The sequence below is a fragment of the Poromitra crassiceps genome (genome assembly GCF_964638095.1).
Source record: "Poromitra crassiceps genome assembly, chromosome: 2".
Taxonomy (NCBI): Eukaryota; Metazoa; Chordata; class Actinopteri; order Beryciformes; family Melamphaidae; genus Poromitra; species Poromitra crassiceps.
This window is the reverse complement of record NC_139624.1, coordinates 90,991,142-91,014,197: the sequence shown is the minus strand read 5'-3', so window position 1 is coordinate 91,014,197 and position 23,056 is coordinate 90,991,142. Positions and strand designations below refer to the sequence as shown.

General features: G+C 41.1%; 2 protein-coding genes across 4 annotated transcripts in view; one reads left to right on the top strand and one right to left on the bottom strand.

Annotated features, from left to right (window-relative positions):
* rbbp8 (retinoblastoma binding protein 8) overlaps nt 1-11,558 on the top strand; it is a 35,491-nt gene extending 23,933 nt beyond the window's left edge. The window contains exons 6-19 of one of the 3 annotated variants that reach the window (XM_083659238.1): nt 543-615; nt 1,021-1,220; nt 1,334-1,435; nt 1,645-1,709; nt 2,994-3,067; nt 3,320-3,566; nt 7,045-7,234; nt 7,417-7,505; nt 8,885-8,996; nt 9,579-9,719; nt 9,820-9,859; nt 10,168-10,255; nt 10,358-10,499; nt 11,320-11,558. In XM_083659238.1, coding sequence (XP_083515364.1) covers nt 543-615; nt 1,021-1,220; nt 1,334-1,435; nt 1,645-1,709; nt 2,994-3,067; nt 3,320-3,566; nt 7,045-7,234; nt 7,417-7,505; nt 8,885-8,996; nt 9,579-9,719; nt 9,820-9,859; nt 10,168-10,255; nt 10,358-10,499; nt 11,320-11,417 — 1,661 coding nt within the window. In that variant the 3' untranslated portion in view covers nt 11,418-11,558. Of the gene's footprint in view, nt 1-542; nt 616-1,020; nt 1,221-1,333; nt 1,436-1,641; nt 1,710-2,993; nt 3,068-3,319; nt 3,567-7,044; nt 7,235-7,416; nt 7,506-8,884; nt 8,997-9,578; nt 9,720-9,819; nt 9,860-10,167; nt 10,256-10,357; nt 10,500-11,319 lie in introns of those variants that run through there. The other 2 variants (XM_083659237.1, XR_014553701.1) reach the window with 2 other exon arrangements.
* A 1,013-nt stretch (nt 11,559-12,571) lies between these two features.
* Nucleotides 12,572-22,856, bottom strand: tmem241 (transmembrane protein 241). The gene is made up of 15 exons (XM_083632353.1): nt 22,652-22,856; nt 22,127-22,173; nt 19,532-19,609; nt 19,325-19,406; nt 18,912-18,989; nt 18,778-18,803; nt 17,636-17,687; nt 17,472-17,520; nt 17,246-17,291; nt 16,516-16,551; nt 15,817-15,851; nt 15,626-15,695; nt 14,931-15,024; nt 14,668-14,732; nt 12,572-12,770 (listed from the first exon to the last, which is right to left on the bottom strand). The coding sequence occupies exons 1-15, from the start codon at nt 22,721-22,723 to the stop codon at nt 12,707-12,709; spliced, it is 894 nt and encodes a 297-aa protein (XP_083488479.1). The 5' UTR covers nt 22,724-22,856; the 3' UTR covers nt 12,572-12,706.
* Nucleotides 22,857-23,056: the final 200 nt, after the last annotated feature.

Below are 23,056 nucleotides of genomic sequence, written 5' to 3'. Positions count from 1 at the left end.
TGCTCCCTGTGTGTCGCTTTCACATGTCTCCCCCGCTGTGAAGCAACAACAACACTAGCTAGCGAGCTAGCAGCCTACACACTGAAAATGGCAAGTTTTGACACAGATTTTGATTGTGCAATAAAGCAGGCCTGCTTAGTACTTTCGGTGGATGGTTGTAAAGATAACAGAGCCTTCCCCCCCGCTATACCAGAGTGAGAGTAAGAGCCAGACTCTCCTGTCCTCCTCTCTCTACAGCACAGAACTGAGACTAGCTGCAGTCATCTGCTGTAAGTGGGCATGCGGTTTAAAATGGCGTTTAATGCAATACAAAGAAAGTCACATGTGTACGATAATCCTATTTTATTGTTACTTAGGCCCTCCATAGGTCCTCTATACTGGGAGTAACTCCCAATATTAGACGGCATTTGTTAAAAAATATTTGCTTTGCAAAACTTAAGATAAGGGACGATCTAGAGGAATGCAGGAAATTCCTTTGTCCTTGAATGAATAAAAAACTTTCTTTTTTAAATGTATCCTGTGATTTGTCATTTACTCTGCAGAGAATGGAAAAAACAGCCTTGAGGATGAAAACAGGAAGTTAAATGCTGAGCTGGAGAACCTGAAGACATCTGGGTGAGTTGCAGTCCTCAGTTTGTGATAATGTGGCAGGTGTTACACTTAGGGGACCCTGCCTCTGCGGCCGCGTGCTGCCACCAGTCCGCCACGTCGGGCCTACAGGGGGCAGTTGGGGTTATATTGCCTACATTGTGTTTTCTTGCTCTCTTCTCTCCTCTCTCTCTCTCTTCTCTTGCTATGCTTGTTTTTTATATGCTTTATATAAGTTGTTCAATTCTGTTCATTGGTTGTGTTTAGCTAGACACATCCTCTGTAAGTCCTCTGAGACATGCTTTTGACTTAGTGCTAAACAAATAACCTTGACTTGACATGTCATGTAGTCTGTTGAGCTGTTAGAATTACTGTTTAGAAAACCAGCCAAACTCTGGTAGAATGACAGCGAGGTGTTCTTTCCAAACTAAGTGTGGCTGAGGTTTTGAGCAGCTCTGAACAGCAGCAGATGTCCCCGGAGCAGGAGGAGGGCGTCATCCCAGACTCCCCCGTCCTGTCGAGCTCACTGCCCATGGCAAACAAGCTGAAGAGACGCAAAAACAGCAACAAAACCAAGAACGTTCGCTACGCTGAGGCGCCTCTGCCACAGGCTCACAGCTCGCTCTTCGACGGTCAGTCTTGTACAAAGTGCAAACAACCTCCAGACGTCTTTATGCCCATCTCTCTCCTTGCTAAGCCAGCTGTATGAAGGTGCTGACAGCTGAATTGTGTTGTCCTTTGGTAGAGCTGAATACGGAGCCTCCTGAGAACCCTAACCCTAAGAGCCATGGAAGAGTAGATGTACTCGTACCCGACACGTGTGAGATGGACACATCCCAGACCTCAAGTATGGCTACACAGTACTCTATCGTATTTACATTTTTGTGCATTCATTTCAAGCAGCAGTTTGATATTTATATTTGAAAGCAATGCTACGTCCAGACTGAGAGAGCTGGAAAGTTACATATTTTCCTTTCTTGTCTCTTTGGTTTTTTTAAGCGACCGGCCAGGTAGATAAACATTGATCTGACTTCTCCTTCCGTCTCGTTTCAGAAGATGTGCATCAGAATCTGGAAGAGATGGTAGCAGAAACCTGTGCCCTTGAATTTCCTAACAGGCCGGTGAGCCTCAGTTAATTCCACATCAAGTCATGAAGAGATAATGGGTCAATTTCTGATTTCTGTACATGGTTTGGGGGGAAAAAGAGGATCAGATCTCAAACAGAAGTGAATTGTACCAACAAATGCAGTGGTTTTCAAGATCAGACCTTACTAGCCAGACATAGATTTGGTTACAGACAAATCTCTGCACCCTTTGTTCTGTCTTGTGGAGACATTAACGTGTTGACTTAAGGCCATAAGGAATAGTGTTGAATAAGGAATAGTGTTAAATGTATATTGTTTGGACTTGAAGCCAGCAGCATTCACAATCTGGTCAGACCTGGTCCATTGATACATTTCTGTCACTCATGACTCTGTCACCTCCACAAGAAGGTCTAAAGCCGTCTCTACTTTCTGAGAAGGCTGAGGTCCTTAAGCATCTGCTGGACAATGCTGAGGATGTTTATTCAGTCTGTGGTGGCCACTGCTTTCCTGTTTGCTGTCGTGTGCTGGGGCAGCAGGCTGAGGGCAGCAGGCTGAGGGCAGCAGGCTGAGGGCAGCGGACGCCAACAGACTCAACAAACTGTTCTTCAAGGCCAGGAACATTGTTGGAGTGGAGCTGGGCTCTCTGACAGAAGTGTCAGAGAGGAGCATGTTGTCCAAGTTACGTTCCATCATGGACAACGTCTCCCACCCACTCCACGACGAGCTGGTCACACACAGGAGCACGTTCAGTGCAAGACTGATTCCACCCAGATGCGCCACAGGAAGTAATTTCTGCCTCTTTAACTCCTCGCTCAGAGCGTCAGACACTCTGACTCAGTCAATAATATAACCATGGACTCACTCCACCTGTCTACAAAACCCCCCCACAAAAAACACTTTTGATCATGTATATCCGATCGTGCAATACAACTCAATGTGCAATAATGGCTAAATACTGCAATTTGTGCAATAATCAAATAATCCACACTGATACGGATATTCATTTTACTGACTGGACCTAATGCACCTTACTCTTTATTATGCCTCCGCCGGCAATAGCCAAGCCAGAGGGATTATGGTTTCGGGTGTGAGCAGCTGTAGCATGACTCAATTTCCCCTTTGGGATCAATAAAGTTTTTCTGGTTCTGATTCTGATAAGCATGATGAGCAATGTTAAAGTGACATCTGTTACATAAAATTAGCTTCTTGGAGGCAAATCGCAAAAATGTGTGTTATCTTTAACTTGTTTTACGTACTATATTCTTGAATTGGTGACAAATCTACTTGTTTTTTTATCCTGGATGTTTTTTCTATCCTCAGAATCAGAATACAGAAACGGCTGCAGGCCTGCAAAGTAGCTCCAAATCTCCCAACAAGTCTAAGGGTGGTTTAAGGTAGGGATGACAGGAATCCATCCACACTCAAGACTATCATGACATTTCATAAAAATTGTACCTTGGTTGTTGTGAATCTCTCGAAAATGTATTGGGTACTCTAAAGTCACATTATAGTTGAGCATTGAACAGAACATGCCACATCCAAATAGTTACAGTATATTGTTAATTCACAAGATTGAAAGAAGAGCAATTCAACAACTGTTTAATGATCTGAAATTAACACGTCCATATTTGCGGCCCTACTTCCAGGCCTCAGCAGTCGTCGTCATTTGCATCCCCGTCTCTCCTCCCCCGCATCAAACGGCTGTCAGGAGACGGGTGCCTGCACACGGCCAAACTGTCAGGCGACGGGTGCCTGCACACGGCCAAACGGAGGAAGGAGGAGAGCGGCCTGGAGGCACAAGAGGACAAACCAGGCGGAGTGGAGCAACAGGAGGGCCAACAGATACTCTCTGAGCTGCTCAGTCAAAACTCCAAGGAGCCGCCTGACCACAAGGTTAGATTTGTGTGTCCGAATGGTTAACATAAATGTGTGCATTTTGAGAAACTGAAAGTCCCACACCAAAATTGCATTTGTTTGAAAGTGAAAAATGTGTTGCTTTGTTGCTAAGTATAGCTTATAGTTTTTTTGTTTAGCCACTTTGAGTCCACAGTTTTTGTTGATGAATAATGAAGAATAATGTTCAGATAGAGGGCTGCTCTTATTAACACGTTAATTGCCAACGACGAGTGTAGTCGTCAAACACAATCCAGCTGTTCACTGCCAGCGACGACTTGACTCGTCAAAAAAAAAAAAATTTGACCGTGGGATGTGCATCTAACCCTTTTACATCTCTTATATAATTATTGGAGCCACCGAACGTTTACAACCCATTCCACCGACCCACTAAGTGGCAACAGTGCTCTCCTGACTAGAGGAACGCAAGCATTTTTTTAACTTGTCACGCCATTCTCACCCCAGCCATTCTCATGAAAATGGATGGGGGAAAACGTTCTCGTTTTCGCGCTGATTGCTGGCGATGCGGGATTGCAAATTTACATAATACATTACAGGTGGAACACACTTTGAAACACGCAGCATAAATATGACCAGAATCGCAAAAGCTTCTCTCAACCAAAACTCCAAGAAGCGAGCGAGTCCATGCCGACTTCCTCAAACAGCGGCCGTGCAGACAGGCACAGGACAGCAGCAAAAGCACTGAGACTGTGACGGCCGCTGCAGCCAAGAAGAACGCCCACGGAGGGAGGAGTTGAAGCAACTCTCCCTCTCGCTCTCTCCCTCTCTCTCTCTCTCTCGCTCTCCCTCCCTCCCTCTCTCTCTCTCTCTCTCTCTCTCCCTCTCCCCCTCTCACTAGGATTAAACCTAGTGCGTCTCCCTCCCGAGAGGGAGGGAGAGAGAGAGAGAGGGAGGGAGAGCGAGAGGGAGGGAGAGAGAGAGAGAGAGAGAGAGAGAGAGGGAGGGAGAGCGAGGGGAAGGGAGAGAGAGAGAGAGAGAGAGAGCGAGAGGGGGAGGGAGAGAGAGAGAGAGAGCCAAAAATGAATGGTTAAAGTGACAGTTCTATCGAATTTCACAAAAAGCCGTTTATCTCTGAATATTTTTTCTGACGCTAAAACCATGCTGTATTCAACTGCTAATGCTTACATAACTACTAACTCTACAAACTAACTCTTTTAGACAGAGAAAGTACACATTCTATTAGTACTTTTGAGATATTGTATGTTCACAAACTCCAAGCAGAAAATAATCCTCGGCTCTTGTAAAATGAGCCACAATCCTCAAAAAACGGCTTGGCAGAAGCTACCTACAGCAAGAAAAAAAACGGCTGGCAGTCAATGTGTTAACACGTTCACTGCCATTGGCGAGTTGACTCGTCAAAAAAAATCCAACGGTTGACTGCCATTGACGAGTCAAGTCGTCAAAAAAAAAAAATTGACGGTGGGACGTGGATCAACGCCCCCCACGTCTCCTATAAAAATATGGGAGCCACCGAACGTGTACAACCCATTCCACCGACCCACTAAGTGGCGACAGTGCTCTCCAGACTAGAAAAAGCCGAGCCAAAACTGCAGGGGAACGCGCGAGGAAACCATTCTCATACTGTAAAATGGATTGGCGAAAACGCTTTCGCTTTCGCGCATTATCGCGCTGGCGGTGGGGGATTGCAAATTTGCATAATAGATTACCGTAAAATACCAATTAGAAGCCGACTTCCAAATTGCCGCGGGTCCCATATATAAGCGGGGTCTGGATACATATTTTGTACATAAAAGCAGGTCCCAATTTGACGCCCGGTTAGTTTTTTCAATGTTTTCTTTTTACCTTTGCGACATCCTGTTGAATGCATCTCCCAAACACAACGAAGAAGAAAAATCGGATGAAGAAGACGAACAACGAGGAAACGGGAACAACGAGGAAAAAAAACACATGCACGAAACTTGCTGATCAAAATTTGTTTTCCGTCAACATCTGATGATTCTGAAAATTGTGTAGGCATTTCCTGAAGATTTTTATACACTAAAACCGACATCTCTGGTGTAATAATTATTTTGAGAAATGTGCCTATGGTATGTTTCTCTGCCAGCGGGCATAGAAGTCGGCTTCTAATTGGTATTTCACCGCACACCGCAGCGGAGGAGCCAGCGCATGCAACAAATAATCTGCTCACATGATGATCATGTTCTCTCACCTTCAGCGGAGAAAGTTTAGTGGTAAATACCGGTAGGTCACAGTTCAGCTCAAATTTTATTTGATTTCATGTACAGGCCAGAACTGGCATGCAATGTGCTCTGCTGCGCTGAGAGGGAGGCGCGGCTCTCCCCATAGACAAGCAATCGTGTGGGGGGCTGTAGCCAACTCATTAAAATAAATGGTTTAAATAAACAATTTCATACTATTTACAATCTTTGCTGAGCAATATTTTTGTACAAAAATAATTAAAGCAGGTCCCAAACTGCCGCAGGTCCCATATTGACGCGGGGTCTGGCTACATATTTTGTCAATTAACGCCCGGGCTAATAATTGGTATTTTACGGTATGCGTGCAACACACTTTGAAACACCGGCAGAAAGCCCACAATCGCACGCAGCTTCATTCCAGCTGAGCTCACAACCGAAACGACTCATGCAGACTCGCCCAAAGAGCAGCCGCCAGCAGCCAGGCAGCACAGACAGGCAGAGCCTCGCTTGTACCGCTGCAGCCACGGAGAGAGGAGAACACACACGGAGGGAGGAGTTTGAAGGAGAGGGGGGTTTCCTGCTGCTATGGAGGAAATTACTGTTCAAAACTATTGTTTAGATGTCTGACGTCTTACGCCAAAAATAAATGGTTAAAGTGACTGTTCTATCGAATTTCACAAAAAGCCATTTATCTCAGCATAAATTTTCAGACGCTGAAACCATGCTGTATTCTACTGCTAATGCCTACATAACTACGGTACTAACTCTACAAACTAACTCTTTTAGACAGAGAAAGCACACATTCTATTAGTTCTTTTGAGATAATTTGTGTGTTCAATCCTCGGCTCTTGAAAGATGAGCCAGAATCCTCAAAAAAAAACCTTGGCAGAACCTACCTACAGTATTGAAAAAACGGCTGGCAGTGAATGTGTTAACCAGCAGGAATTGTATCAAATATCCACCAAAATCAATCCCAGTCGAGAACATAGGGTCTGCTTGGAACAATTTAGAATTATAAAATGGAAACCCTGTAGGAACCCGCCAATCATCTCACATATTCAGATATTTGTCGCTGTGAAGAACAATCTTCATCTATACAGTGATATGACCTAGTTAGCAGGGGCAAGATGTTTATCTGTGTCATATTGAACACCACACAAAATCTTTGAAATATAGGTCTGGAAAAAGTTTGGAAATTGTAATTGAAAATGTGTAGGAACCCTGTGCGTCATGTCTTCACGGAATGTCAAGGAATTCAGGGAGTAGCACTGATGACTGATGAAACCTTGTCATGCTAGGTTCGCCCAGCACAACATGCAGCTTCCAGCCAAAAGTTCAATGGCTCCTGTGTAAGTCCTGCTACCAAGAGGACCAACTGGAAGAATAAAGAAGAAGCAAACTGGGAGCTGGAGAATCACAGAGTTGGAAAGAAAAGCGCTCCCCTGAAGGATCTGAACACTTCCTCTGACCTCCCTCCACCAGCTGATGGTGAGCTTCCAGCCTGCTGCTTTCATTGAAGGCTGAAATGTTGGGATGATTGAAATACATATTTACACTGTACCAGACAAAACAGATTCAAGATGTAAAGTATGGACACAGAAAAATACTGGCTTTATTTGAGCTTGACATGTATTGATGTTTGTGAATGCATGCTAACTTGACTTTCCCAGCTGACGCGAGGCACAGAGTGGAGATGTGGAGTGTTGACCCTGCGTTAGCTCTGTCCATGTATGCTGCTCACTCCTGCACCAAGGACCAGGTACACTCACAACTACACTCCTTTGTTTCAGTAGTTTAGCTACATCACCTGGAACTGAAATGTAACATCGTATTTATTATAGCGTCACCCTCTTCAAATAATGTCACTTTTTGAGGAAAATGATATTTTTGCCTAAATCATCTCTTCATGATGCTGGCCGCCTCTGGTAAAATGACCTAAGTCCTTAATTGAAAAGATCATGCTGTTCCTACCTGGTAGTGCAATGGCCTATGTCAAGCGTGTGACTTAGGCCGTTTTATTTTTGCCTAAGTCAAGACAATGTGACTTAGGCAAAAATAAAACGGCCTAAGTCACACGCTTGACATAAAATGCAACTGTAAGTCAGGCCTAAGTCACAATGGCATGTTCGTAAATTGACCTAAGTCATCTAATCAGTCATCTAATCGTTTTATGTTACATAATTGACAGACGGTGTTATTTGTATGTCAATAGTCATCTATTGTCATAACATTTTTTTGTGGAATGATTAATAAATATATATTCTGTATTTGGTTCCGTTTTTTATGTTTTCTGAAAAACTTGAAAAAGTGACTTACGCCATTTTTTTTTTCTTTTTTTTTTAGGCAGCGTAGCCCTTTTGTTTATGATGATTCACAACAATCCTGGTAGATATATTCTGACTTGTTCCTCATTCAAAATAAATTACATATTGTGAGAGAACACTAGTTGCACAGTCCTTGAGTCCTTGGATTATCTGGCAATTCAATAAAGACATAATACTAATTTTGTCATGGCTCTCCACTGTAGAGAGTCAGAGAAACAACATAGAGTGGAGAAATGAGGGGTGAATAGCATGACCCTCTCACGTGCTACGTCCTGCAGGTGAAACTCCTCGCTGTCAGGTGAAAAAAGCAGCTGGCGACTGCACATGTATCGGAGGAAGCATGTGCTAGTTTACAACACTCACTAAATCGGCAGAGGGGGTGGAGCAACAACTATAAGGCGTTACCACCAGGCACCAGGATTAAATGTGTTATAAATACTAATATTTTTGTATTGGTAGATAATGATATAGGGAGGGAGGCAACAGTAGCAAGGCATTTATTTACAGGCCACTATTAAATGCATTTTTTTCTTTATGTGTCAAAGAAAGATTGATGCATACCAAGGCTTGCGGTTAAATATATTCCACACACTGTAGTATATCTGTGTAATGACTCCTATTGCACTAATTTATCTTGGCATTTATCGGAGAGCCAACTATATGAGAGAGGCTGCTATTTGAGACTAGTCACTTTTTGGACATTTTACTTGCAAAATGTACTTGAAATGTTTGAAAGTCTTGAAGGCCAATTGGATCATAAATTAGAAGTTTGGATAAAGGGTAATCTTGCTGTGTATCTCTGCTTTAACCAAAGGAAGGGCATCCCAGTCACATGGAACCAGTGGATACTGACTGCACTTTCGTCAGTCACAGCTTGTTCCAACGTCTGGGAGAAAATGACCAAGCCAGAGGAGGCAGCATGTCTGGTGAATGTTCACTACAGCTTATGGAATCATCAGCATACAGTAATTGTAGCATTTGTGAGTAGGGATGCAAGATGTTTTTGTTTTTTTGCCGATATCAGATTATGCATAAATTGCAGAACATAAATTCTCTCCTGTAGTGTAGGCCCATTATTATGCCTACTCTTATCGTGATGGCCCACTGGTACAGACATACAGTAAATACGATACCTTTCAAAATGTACACATTCACTGGGCAAAATAAGAAGCTACTTCAACTCAGGTTTTGTCAAACATGCCATATTTTTAATTTACGTAACATTTTCTTTCAAACAAAACTGTAAACGGGCCTGGATGATGCTCTCCCTGAGACAATCCTGACAAAAGCCACCCCACAACCTGGCCAAATTTGACCTATTTCACAGGTTGCGAAACAAATAATGTAATCAGGCCGATGCTGATCTTTCATTTTAAAGTTTTTGTCGGCCGATACTGATGACATGCCGATATCATTGTGCATCCCTATACTACTGGTGAGTGAAGCGTTGAACTTTCTGAGCTGAAGATACCAAAATATGTCTTCACTTTATCCATCTGCTTTTGAAGGACTTGGCGACAAGGCGAACGACAGTTTGGATCAAATGTTTGATGCTACAGCGTACGAGGAGTACAAGTCTTTCCACAGCTTCCATTCAGGCCAGACCCAGCACTGTCATGATGACGATGATGATGAAGAGGAGGAAGATGGTAAGCCTTTGGTTTAAGAGGAACTATTTCTTACACCATATGATTTCTGTGTCATACATTGCATTTCAATTCTTCCTTCTATTTTTCTCTCCTAAATAAGAACACAACAGTTCAGCACACAGTAAAGAAAACAAGACAAGGTGGGAAACACTCTTAAAAATATATATATATTTTAGTTTTCCACTAGAATGCCATAGCTTGGTATCTAATTATCTAAATGGTAGAATCGATGTTCCTTAGTTGGTATGAACATGCCTGTCCAAGCTTATTAGTATGTTGCTGTTGGGCATTTCTTCTTTAGGGATTAATAGAGTATCACTCACACACACACAAAAGATTGAATAACTTGCCGTTTGTGGCCAAGATGTATTTTGGACAATCTTTTTTCTAATCAGACCCATTGTAGGCTTTCTGTGACATAACGCCTCTCTATCTCTCTCTGGATCAGAAACCCAACATTTCCACATATGGTGGTAGTTCGCAAGAAAGAGGAGAGAAGAAAACTGAAGGGCAGCACATGCAAGGAGTGTGAAATTGTGAGTTTTTTGTTGTTAAATACAGAGTTGAATCAATCTTTATTTATTGACAAATTGACACATCTTCATATTTAACCCATTAAAAAACATGACTCTCCACAGTATTACGCCCACCTTCCAGAGGAGGAAAGGCAAAGAAAGTTGTCGGCGTGTTCGAGGCATCGATACCTCTACATTCCTCCATGCACTCCTGAGAACTTTTGGGAAGTGGGGTTCCCGTCAACTCAGACCTGCATCGAAAGAGGTAACATGATCGCCTTTCACAGTTTTCTCAATTGAAATCCAGACTACTTTTCTTCAGATATCAGTTTCCTTTGTTGCATTTTTAAATTGAGGGAGGGGGGGGGATTCTAGTTTTTCCCATATCTGTCGCTGTTTGATTCTAAGTTATGTTTTTTAAATCATCACTTGTAAGACAAGACTTAGTACTCAATTCTGTTTTTTTGCTTAGATCAGATTTCTTTGTGTCGCTGTTCACATTATCTTTTTAAAAGTGGCCAATATCAGATTCCAGTGTGAACAGGTCACAGTCCTGAAGTGACCCGCATGCGGCTGACAGCTGGGTTCATCACCAAAACACGCTTAAGCTCATTGTAAAACGGGCAGGTGATCCAACCACGACCGTTTCATTTGAGGTCCTTCGCAGCTGTCCTCCATGTTTCTAACCACCGAATGACTGCCCTTGGTCTCCCACCAGTGCAGAATTATAACTTTATGTCGATCTAAAGTGACGTAAAGGTCTGATACGTGTCACATGTCTGTTCACACTGAAGTCGCATTCCAAAAAATCAGATTTGATTCTGATTAAAATCCACATATGAAAGTGGCTCAGCCACTCAGGTCAGATTTCAAAAAGTCAGATTCTGTGCGATTTGTACTGTTCAGTCATGAAAAAAACTCCACCTTTGGGGGTTGGGGGGAGATGAGATTTGGGCCCTTTTGCCTGCAGTGTGAACGTAGCCCTGCGCTTACTTTAGTTTTAGATAGTGCTAAATGAATATAGAGGTATTAATTAATGAATACAGAGGTATTATCTTGAGTACTGAGACATGTTTTCCTCTCAGGTTACATCAAAGAAGAGACGAATCCACAGGCTCGCTTGCGGAGAAGACAGCCTCTCAATGCTTTGTTCTCCCCAAAGCGTAACGAGCAGGAAACCTAAGAAGAAAAATGGTTGCCTCTCTGGAAGATCTACACTCTGAACGGAAGGTGTTGATTCTCCCGTTTTTTTTTTTTTTTTTTGCAATTTGTTTTGAATACATTTTGATGAATAAATAAAGAGGTGAGTCCTTGTTTTTACAGGTGTAAGAGCACTGTTTACCCTTTGTGTGCCATTTACTTTGTACAGGCTAATAGCATACGGCAACTTTGATTGGTTGTTTTAGAGTGAAATGGAATTTCAACTGGTATACTATGTCCATAATTTAGGTATTGAAGCAATGGTACTCAACGTGAGGTCCAGGGACCACCAGGGGTCCTTGAGGGGGTTCCAGGGGGTCCCCAGCAAACTGATCATGTTAAATTTCACCATTATTTCATTTACAAGAAATTAACACAAATGAAGAAGGTAGAATTACTATTTTGATCGTAGTTTCATTATCTCTCTAATTTCAATACACACGTCGTCATATTCTGGACAAAATCATACTTAACAAATATTCTCAGATTTAATCAAAGATTTTCATCTAAATAAATATCTGTTAAGTCACAATCTTTGTAAGATCACTAAATAACTTTGAATAGTGAGTTAGCATAATGGACAATGGTAATTGAGCCTATGGCCCATTGATAGAACCCTTTGCATTTTCAGTATTGCAGCACTCTGGTGACACAGGGTGGGCGGAGCTAACACAATAGACTCACTGCAGGTTACTGTAAGTTCCCGACAACTCTTGTGTAGCATAACAAACGACTTTTTGCTGGTCTCTAGCATTATGGGTGGGTTACAAACTGACAATGTCACGCAACGCTGGATCTCACCTGCAATTACCACTCATCACCACAGGTGTCACCCAAGAGAACAAAATTGAAAACTTATGGATTATAACTTTAATATGAAAAAATTTGAGAATCACTATTAAATGACATCAAAAGGGGATACCCTCCCCCAATTCAAGGGAACGGTTCACAGAAAGTCGACCTGGGTGAATGTTAATTAGCACAGTTGGTCCAGTCATTCATGTCAGTTGGTGATGACCAGATTTGTCATGTTGTCTGCCCACACACAGGCCACCGATTATCAAAGGCAGCCAGTCAACTTGTCACAGTTTGCATTAACCTCTAGACCCCAAATACCAGAGTGGACAGAAGTTAATATAAATCATTTTATTTTGATTATCACAGCACAGATGAGCTGAGATACTTATGAAAAAATATAATGCATTTTCTAGAGTGTATAAAAAGTAATGGAGTGCAAGTTGTGAGCTGGTTTGGCGAGCTTCCGTCTGTTCGTCACAGTTGAGATTCTCTCTCTGCATACACCAGCAGGGCCTCCCCCACATGACTGAACACCACACTGTAACACATCACAATAATTAACACTATAGACCAGTGACTGAACACAACACTGTAAAACATCACAAAAATTAACACTAGACCAGTGGTTCTCAAAGCGGAGCAAAAACGTGAATTATTTATTCTCACTATAATACCATCCATAAGTAACAATGACATTGACGATTACGATTTTGGTCCTGGGGTCATTCACTTTCTGCAATAAAGCATCTAAAAGCAAATCTTATCAGATGGGGTCCGTGGTCTAATTTGCGTCAGTTTAGGCCAGGGTACTTGACGTGAAAAAGTTTGAGAACTACTGCTATAGACATACATATGTTAATAATGATCACTGTACCTCCAGGGTATCTGCAAGTTTTAAAAAGCAAACGGTAAGGCATTTCGATAACTCTTATTGCTACCTGGAATTGAATTGACCATCAATTTAATAGGAAAGTCATTGTTAGTTGACATTAAGTTGAATGACAGATATGCATACTATTTATGATTAACCCTGTTCTGTAAAGCCAACGCTAGAGATGAACGTACAGGTCGTGAAAAGTGATGCCATCTATTTAGTGAAGTGTAGCCCACAACATGATGCTGCCACGCCCGTGCTTCACGGCTCCGACTGTTCAGCTTGTAAGCCTCCCCCTTTTTCCTCCAAACATGATGGTCATTATGGCCAAACAGATCATTTTGGTTTCATCAGACCAGAGGACATTACTCCAAAAAGTCATATCTTTGTCACCATATGCAGTTTGTAAACTGTAGCCTGGCTTTTTTTATGGCAGTTTTGGAGCAGTGGCTTCTTCCTTGCCACGTGGCCTTTCAGGTTATGACTTGGTGACTCATTTGACTGTAGATACTTTTGTCCCAGTTTCCTCCAGCATCTTGCCATCTTCACAAGGTCCTTTGCTGCTGTTTTGGGATTGATTTGCATTTTTCACGCCAAAGTATGTTCATCTCTAGGGTTACCTACAGTAAACTCTAACCCTTCCTCAGGTACACCTCCAATCTCAAATGATGTCAATTAGCCTATCAGAAGCTTCTAAAGCCATGACATAATTTTCTGGAATTTTTCACGCTGTTTAAAGGCAGTCAACATGTACACTTCTGACCCACTGGAATTGTGATTGGAATTGGAATTTCCCCAGAATAAAATGTCAGCATTGTACATTTTTGGAATCCACATTTCTGAACCAAAATATGTTGCATATATCACGTGTCTAAAATGTGGCATTTTACAACTACAATCTCAATGTAAATTTGAAACAAATCAGTTAATTTGAAAACGTAGCTGCCTTTCAAATGTTAAACACAGAAAACAACTTTGGTTATGTTGAGGCAAGTAAAACAACTTGGTTATGTTGAGGCAAGTAAAACAACTTGGTTAGGTTTAGGCAACAAAGCAACTATGGTTAGGGTTATGGTTTGGGGTTAAAAGCGAGAGTAACCTTGCTCAGCAGTTGAACTGGCGTTCTCTTGTAAGACGGAGACGCTACAGGTCTGCCAATCCCACCCCAACACCCTTAGGCGCCAGTGACGTATTTCAACATGAGACAGTCATGAACGTGAATATTAGCATTATACATGTCATTAGACTATTACGATATTCACACATCTAGAAATGTGATATGCAACATATTTTCGTTCAGAAATATTATACATTCATATATTTTACATTTCCGTGGATTCTAGAAACGTACAATGCCGACACTTTAATCTGGCGACTGAGTGAATTGAAATCTCTGGAGTGAGTGGTTAAAACATGAGTTTTAATTACTTCAAACTGCATGAACTTCCAACTTCAGGTGTGCTACTCTCACCCAATCTGGGAACCTGTTTTTTCTTTTAAACTACCCCCCCCACCACATCCAACAAATTGAAAATCTGTCTTGAGAGATTAGTGTTCTCACCAGATAAGAGACGGAACATTCACATCCAGGTGGAATATAAATGGGGACAGAGAAATGGCAGTAACCTGGGAGGAAAGGGTGGTAAAATAATGGTTAGAGTAGAGGTTACAATTCCTCTTTGAAGTAGCAGGTGTCCTTAAAGCATGTGCAAATTCCAGTGGTAACAGTTTCTGTGTCACCATTGGGGTGACAATAAGTCTATTCAATTTAAAGCTGTAAATACCTAAATGTGAGAAATTAACGTTAAGAAAGGGCAAATGTACCTTGGACAGAAAGATCCAGACCCCACAGTGCTCGAGGGACAGCCCACTCTTTAGTTTCACTGTGGCCAACAGCAGCAAAAACCCCAGTAAGGCACTGAAATAAGACACACAATTGATAGAAAGTATTCAAAAGCAGACCACAAAACACTAAAGGGGCATTTGTTCCATATCATATGAATCATTTGAAAAAAGTGAACCTGCTCTGATCAAATTATACATTTTTATATATGTGTGTGTATGTGTATATGTATGGTATGTATATATATAGTCTTAAGTATATATACTTATATATATATCAGTCTAAAGTTTGGGCCCACCTGATAGAATGCAATATGTTTTTCATTCTCTTAAAGCCATTTTGATCTAAAGGCTTCTGCTAAGCTCGAAATTAGTTTCTTAGACAAAAGTAAATAGTAAAGTTGATGCCTATGTATGATTTTCTTTCCGAAGCCTTTGCCTTTAAATCAAGGAAAATGACGGGTAAAATAGAACATTGTTGTGCTCATTGCTCAATGGATAATTCCATTTCATAGTTTTAATGCCTTTACTGTTATTTGAAAATGTGGGAACAGTCAAAATAAAGAAATGTGGTGTGTCCAAACTTTTGAGTGGTAGTGATACTGAGAGTAGAACTGTTGTAAATAATTCTGTGCACGAGCACTACAACATCTCAAAGGATGATGATGAGGTTGTACCTGGCGCAGCAACCACAGTGGAATGTGTAGGACAGAAGAAAGGGGAACTCTAAGGCACCCAGCAGGTCACCTGTAGAGGAACAAAGGTTCTCAGCAAGGTACAAACATAGATCTCATAACCAATACTTATTTGCCACACAGCTGAGCATGTTTGACTTCTAAATAATAGCCAACACATAAAGAAAACTTACCGGTAGGGTGAGCAGCAACGGCCAGCAGCAGCACACTGATGATTAAAGGCAGGAATGGCATTAGTCATAATAAGCTTCATTAGGCCATACCTTTATGTTCAAATAAACCTGTCTGATTTTTATGTTAAAATACCACCCGACGTTCGTCATCAATAATGAGACCCCATCAATTCACCCTATGTGGCCTAATTAAAAAGAGACAATAACTAATATTGTTATTTGCCCACAACACAAAATGACCATAATTTATCTAGAGAGAGTTGACCGGTGTATCAATATGACTCCTTTCCAGTCCATACCGTGCTTTGGAATAAACAAAGACACTCCCCCATATTTTGTACAAGGAGATAAACAGGGTTGCCACCGGTCCTTGAAATCCTTGAATGTTTGTGAATTTGAGGGGGGGGGGGAATCAAGGCCTTGGAAGTTTTTGAAAATACACATAAATAGACATTGGTCATTGAAAGTGCTTAAATTTATGTATTTTGTGCAAGATTTTTTTTACTTAATGTGTAACACAGCACAGTTGAGACGTGTTCACACTTTCAAGCCTCTCTCTCTCTAATTAATTTAATTGCTGTAAAGCCTGCTAGTTCTCATTATATATTGTTGGTGCACAGGATGAGTGGAAGCTGTGTTCAGACATCGATGCATTCTGAATCAGAGCCAGATTACTTGGAAACATTTATGTATCCTCACCTGAACAAGTAGTTGATGCACTGCTGCTCAAGGTCACTACAGATAAAGCAGAATCAACTGTCATTAAGGCTGTGTTCACAGTTCACACATGGTCTGTTTCTGCCTCTCAAGTGGACTTGACTCAACACATTTTTGTGCATAATGTGAAGACAGTGTGAAAAACATGGCTTCATCAGCAGAATATGTGGTACCGGTATACAGAAACTGTAAGCTGAAAACCTCACTCATCAGATTAGGACACTTATTACTTTAGGGTCAAAACTTCAAATGTGAACATGGTCACAAATATCAGTAATATCTTAAGTTACCAAACTAATAATGATTTCCTGAACATTATCCTAGGTGTACTGAAAGTCATGGCATGACAAAGTTTGTCATAATTAACATTTTTGGCCACTCTTCCACCCACCTAAATTTGCATAATTGTATGAACTGTACCGGTAATGCTTTAATCTAAGTATTGTTGCTCACAAATAATTACTGGAGAATAATGAAGGAATTGCGTTAACAAGTGAGCACTGAGCAGAAGTATTCTGAGCATTAAACTTTTCTAAAATGTTGCTCCATAATGGGCAAATATATGTTATCCTCTCTGTAGCAATGTTAACATTTCGAATATACACACTGTAATACAGAAAAGATTGTGCAGCAGATTTTTGGTATCAAATGTATTCTTATCCCTATGCAAAGTGCTTTTTTTTAATCTGCCCATCACTGTGCTGAATCTCACCTCAGATGACTGGATTTGTACTGCACTTGGAATGCTCTGTATGCACCTGAAAATGAATTCACATTCTTACTTTTTCTATCAAAATATATCACTTCTCATCTGTTCTACTGTAATGTAGAACTCTACTTATTTTCCCTGTTATGAGAGAGAGCAGAAATTATGGAAGGGACAGGTTAAGGAAAGGCCAAGATTGTGTAAAACTTCAGCACATGACTCTCAGACTCACCCACACAGGCTAAATGGCCAACAGCCCACATGTAGTTATTCAAGTCAAACTGCAAAGTAGGAAAATGTGTTAAACAGACTAGATCTGGAGGGGCAAATGACAAGAATCACAACTCTAGTGATACAAAAAATAGACAATTTGATTGATGATAAGGAATGATTGACCTGAGGATCATAGAGGGGCAGGTTGATGGCTGAGACCAGCATGACTGATACACTACAGGAGGAAAGAAAACATCCACATTCAAATATGCCCTCTTTTCATTTGTCAGTGTGTGCTGTACATTTCTAATCTGTGGACTGTGTAAACAACAGATCCACAAGGAAATTACTAGTCACAACAATTAGAATTCCCATTGTGTTCCCATTTCTTACATGTTCCCCTTAAGAGTAATAGGACCTCCCACAACTTTACATTTTCACTCCTTGCTGCTCGGGGGTAAGCTTGCAAGTCAGCTGAATACGCGCCAGATCATGAGATCACGATCACACGACAAATCCATCTTGCCACGCTCCATTCTATTGGTTTGACTCTGAGCCACCAGTGCTTCGCACCAATCAGCATCCTATGAGGCAGCTATGGGCGGGCTTTGGTGTGATGCCAGCGAGACGCAAGCCCGTGATAGACAGATGGTTCATCCAATCACCTATTAGACGTACCTACTAGGTATTTTTTGGACGTACCTGCCCTTTGAAAGGGTTTCCCGAGCGACTCGTTCCCAGATGGTTATGTGAAAACAAACCACCTGGTTAGCTCGGGTGAAGAAAGTAGGCAAATAAACATGTCCTTCAACTCATACGACCAATGTATCACTGCAATACACTGCAATATGACCATATACCACATCTGCTAGACTAGCGCCCCTCAGTGGCAGAGAAAAAGTACTGCAACATATCCTCCAACTCATACGACCAATGGCGTATCACTCCAATAGACCATATACCATGTCTGCTAGACTAGCGCCCCTCGGTGGCAGAGAAAAAGTACTATGCGACTAACGCCCAAAAGCAAGTTGAAAAAGCGACTTTTCTTCCAAAAAACGGGTGTGGGTTAGGGTTAGGGTATGACAGACAGCAATGAACTGGTAGCCGAGTGGTTACAACAGGTCAAGCCAGCGGCCCCAGGTTCAATTCCCGCACGACTCGAGGTAATATTTTCACCAAACTCTGAGACTGGTCTGTTATTCACACGACTGCTAGAGGGTGCTTAAAGTTGAAACGTGATTTCAGGTCGTATTCAGCTGCTTGTCCAAACGACGTGTTGGGTCGTATCCAGTTGGAGGTCAGGCTGGAAAGGAAGCACCAACCTTAATAATTTCAGCCATTGCATATTCTGTTGATGACAAGAGAGAAATCAAAGCACCATGTCAAAGAGTGGAATATTGTGATGGTTTCAACTTGCACAAGCTACAAGGCTCCTATATCAATTGCATGAACTTACCCCCCTATGGACAACCTTCAGGATGACGTAGCTGACAACATGGGAGGCATTTTGAAGTGTGAAGAAAAAAGGAATGTCCTGGAACAGAGATGAAAAACAGTGACCTTCACCGCCTATTCCTAAACAGTATAGTGGCTACTTTGTAACTAAAGAGAGGGATACAATTTGATAAGGTTTAAGGGGAGGTCGGTTGGATTTGAGAATTTTTTTTCACTAATATATGAAAGTGCAACATGGAGGCAGCACAGAAAGTGACACCACATCCTCCACAGCTTTCCTTTTCCATGGCAGAAACAGAAAGTGAGAGAAAGAATAAAAACAACCAGATACGTCCAACATGTAGAAATACAAGACATAACTCCACCCTATCCTACTATATGTACAGTGTGTAATTTACAGGCTGCTAAACATACCATACGTGATAAAGCCCTGGAGCCAGCATATATGTTTCCTACAAACAGGAGTGACCCTGGAAGCCAGGAGACAGCTGCTGATCTGTAACACAACATTGAATTAGAAAATAAATACGAAAAGACTTGGTAAAGCCCCTTATTGCCAGACTGTGAGAAGTGAATGACTTTGCAGAGTGACTTCTAGACTTCTAGCATCGATGAGATTACCTGTTGATGCGGCTCATTTCCACCCATCCCAGCTTTCCAGAGAGCAGAAGCAGAAAAGCTCCAATAAACGTCTGCCATCTGAACACATCAATGTTTTAAGAGTTAAACGTCTGCCATCTGAACACATCAATGTTTTAAGAGTTAAACGTCTGCCATCTGAACACATCAATGTTTTAAGAGTTAAACGTCTGCCATCTGAACACATCAATGTTTTAAGAGTTAAACGTCTGCCATCTGAACACATCAATGTTTTAAGAGTTAAACGTCTGCCATCTGAACACATCAATGTTTTAAGAGTTAAACGTCTGCCATCTGAACACATCAATGTTTTTAGAGTTAAACGTCTGCCATCTGAACACATCAATGTTTTAAGAGTTAAACGTCTGCCATCTGAACACATCAATGTTTTTAGAGTTAAACGTCTGCCATCTGAACACATCAATGTTTTAAGAGTTAAACGTCTGCCATCTGAACACATCAATGTTTTTAGAGTTAAACGTCTGCCATCTGAACACATCAATGTTTTAAGAGTTAAACGTCTGCCATCTGAACACATCAATGTTTTAAGAGTTAAACGTCTGCCATCTGAACACATCAATGTTTTTAGAGTTAAACGTCTGCCATCTGAACACATCAATGTTTTTAGAGTTAAACGTCTGCCATCTGAACACATCAATGTTTTAAGAGTTAAACGTCTGCCATCTGAACACATCAATGTTTTAAGAGTTAAACGTCTGCCATCTGAACACATCAATGTTTTTAGAGTTAAACGTCTGCCATCTGAACACATCAATGTTTTAAGAGTTAAACGTCTGCCATCTGAACACATCAATGTTTTTAGAGTTAAACGTCTGCCATCTGAACACATCAATGTTTTAAGAGTTAAACGTCTGCCATCTGAACACATCAATGTTTTTAGAGTTAAACGTCTGCCATCTGAACACATCAATGTTTTAAGAGTTAAACGTCTGCCATCTGAACACATCAATGTTTTTAGAGTTAAACGTCTGCCATCTGAACACATCAATGTTTTAAGAGTTAAACGTCTGCCATCTGAACACATCAATGTTTTTAGAGTTAAATGTCTGCCATCTGAACACATCAATGTTTTAAGAGTTAAACGTCTGCCATCTGAACACATCAATGTTTTAAGAGTTAAACGTCTGCCATCTGAACACATCAATGTTTTTAGAGTTAAACGTCTGCCATCTGAACACATCAATGTTTTTAGAGTTAAACGTCTGCCATCTGAACACATCAATGTTTTAAGAGTTAAACGTCTGCCATCTGAACACATCAATGTTTTAAGAGTTAAACGTCTGCCATCTGAACACATCAATGTTTTAAGAGTTAAACATCTGCCATCTGAACACATCAATGGTTTTAGAGTTAAACGTCTGCCATCTGAACACATCAATGTTTTTTAGAGTTAAACGTCTGCCATCTGAACACATCAATGTTTTTAGAGTTAAACGTCTGCCATCTGAACACATCAATGTTTTTAGAGTTAAACGTCTGCCATCTGAACACATCAATGTTTTTAGAGTTAAACGTCTGCCATCTGAACACATCAATGTTTTTTAGAGTTAAACGTCTGCCATCTGAACACATCAATGTTTTTAGAGTTAAACGTCTGCCATCTGAACACATCAATGTTTTAAGAGTTAAACGTCTGCCATCTGAACACATCAATGTTTTTAGAGTTAAACGTCTGCCATCTGAACACATCAATGTTTTTTAGAGTTAAACGTCTGCCATCTGAACACATCAATGTTTTTAGAGTTAAACGTCTGCCATCTGAACACATCAATGTTTTAAGAGTTAAACGTCTGCCATCTGAACACATCAATGTTTTGAAGAGTTAAACGTCTGCCATCTGAACACATCAATGTTTTTAGAGTTAAACGTCTGCCACCTGAACACATCAATGTTTTTAAAGTTAGCTTTCTTTCTCATGAAAAGCATGCACGCAATAGATCATTCTAAAATATGACTAAAAACAAACAGTAAGACAGGGTTAAATTGAACACTTTTGAACACAATTGAACACATGAAACTGCTCACAACAAAATCTGTGCATTATCTTGAGTAACCGGGTCATGATTTCTGGAAAGAGACAATGCTGTTGAGTTTTTCAAATGCAAAAATTGTTCTGGTGCTTTGAACACCACAAGCCGAGTGCCATCCAGTTCCATTGTATTCAAGAGAAGGCAGACATCTCTGTGGCCGATATCTCCAAAACTCAGGCAACTATCCCAAAACGATATAGATGCATAAATAAATAGCACTACAGGTGAGAGGAAAAATATGTATTTTGGATTTTAGGGTGAGCTGTCCCTTTAAATAATCAAGTGCATTGCAAGTAAAGGACAGTGTGCGGGAATCCTTTTTTCTAGCCTTTAATACCAGAAAAAGACAACCGTTATATATCATATATACAGTATCCCCATTCAAAATCTAAGACAATATCTTAGTCTCATATCACAATATTGATATATATTGATATATTGGTGCCCAGCCCTAGACCCTGGAATAACAATCAAATGATATATGAGGGCTTTAGTTTCACATATTTATTTCCAGCCAGCTACTCACCCTTGAAATAAGGTTGGATAGGTGAATTTTAACACAGACAAGACAAACTGCAAAACAAAAAACACATTGACAATGTCAAAACAACTCGTCAGATTCAATCCAACATTGAACACCTCAGCACAGGTTAAGGTAGCATTAGGCTTGGTGTGCCATGGCCTCTACTGTTCAGACTTTTTACCATACTTACATACTACACCATAATGTGATTTGTCAGTGTCATGCAGCCATCCCAGATATTTAGGAAGACTGGCATTTTATTTCAGACAACAACATCCATTGGCACTTGCACAATTGTTTGGGTGTCCAATATTGGCAAGCAATTTGGCATTTGTCAGCCAAGCTAAAGTCAATGGAGCTGATACAATTCCTTTGAAAATAAGTCCGTTTGATTTGATCCCAAATTCAGCTACACTGTAAAAGAATATGGGTTTGACTTGGTGTCTAACGTTACAATGTAACCCTAGCATCGTCTAACTTCACCTTCAAACTATTCAAAGAATCCAGTTCAGTGAGCAGAGCACTCACCTTATTAGTGAAGTAGGATACCACGAACACGAAGCTGAATATAAGGCCGGTGATGTGTCTCTTCCACTGCATGTTCTTCTGCCGCCCACTGCCCAGGCGGCCTGGACATTATTCCTACAATAATCGAGATCTACATTTTACATTTACACCTCTTTAAACTGACAGACACTTCAGGAAGACAAACTTCCCTCACTGTCCATGCACTGTCCCCGATGACACGTCACACATTTCAATGCGAAGATCGTCTATGTTGGAGAAGATAAACCACTCAATTCAGCCGAGCAGCATTTTGGTAAACAAACCGCGTTTCCGGGGGAAAACTGCAATGGGACCCTATGGAGCCAGCCTTGAGTGCTCACTTTAGCCCCAGCTGTGCGGTGTAGCTACATTTTAAAAACGGCGACA

Bases quoted from the DNA above. Each gene is read 5' to 3' on its own strand.
- tmem241 (XM_083632353.1), bottom strand. From the start codon at position 22,723: ATGCAGTGGAAGAGACACATCACCGGCCTTATATTCAGCTTCGTGTTC. The intron at 19,407-19,531 runs GTAATCTCATCG...GTTGTGTTACAG, and splicing joins GAAATGAGCCGCATCAACAG to ATCAGCAGCTGTCTCCTGGC. The intron at 15,852-16,515 runs GTGAGGATACAT...TTTAATCATCAG, and splicing joins TGCATCAACTACTTGTTCAG to TGTGCTGCTGCTGGCCGTTG.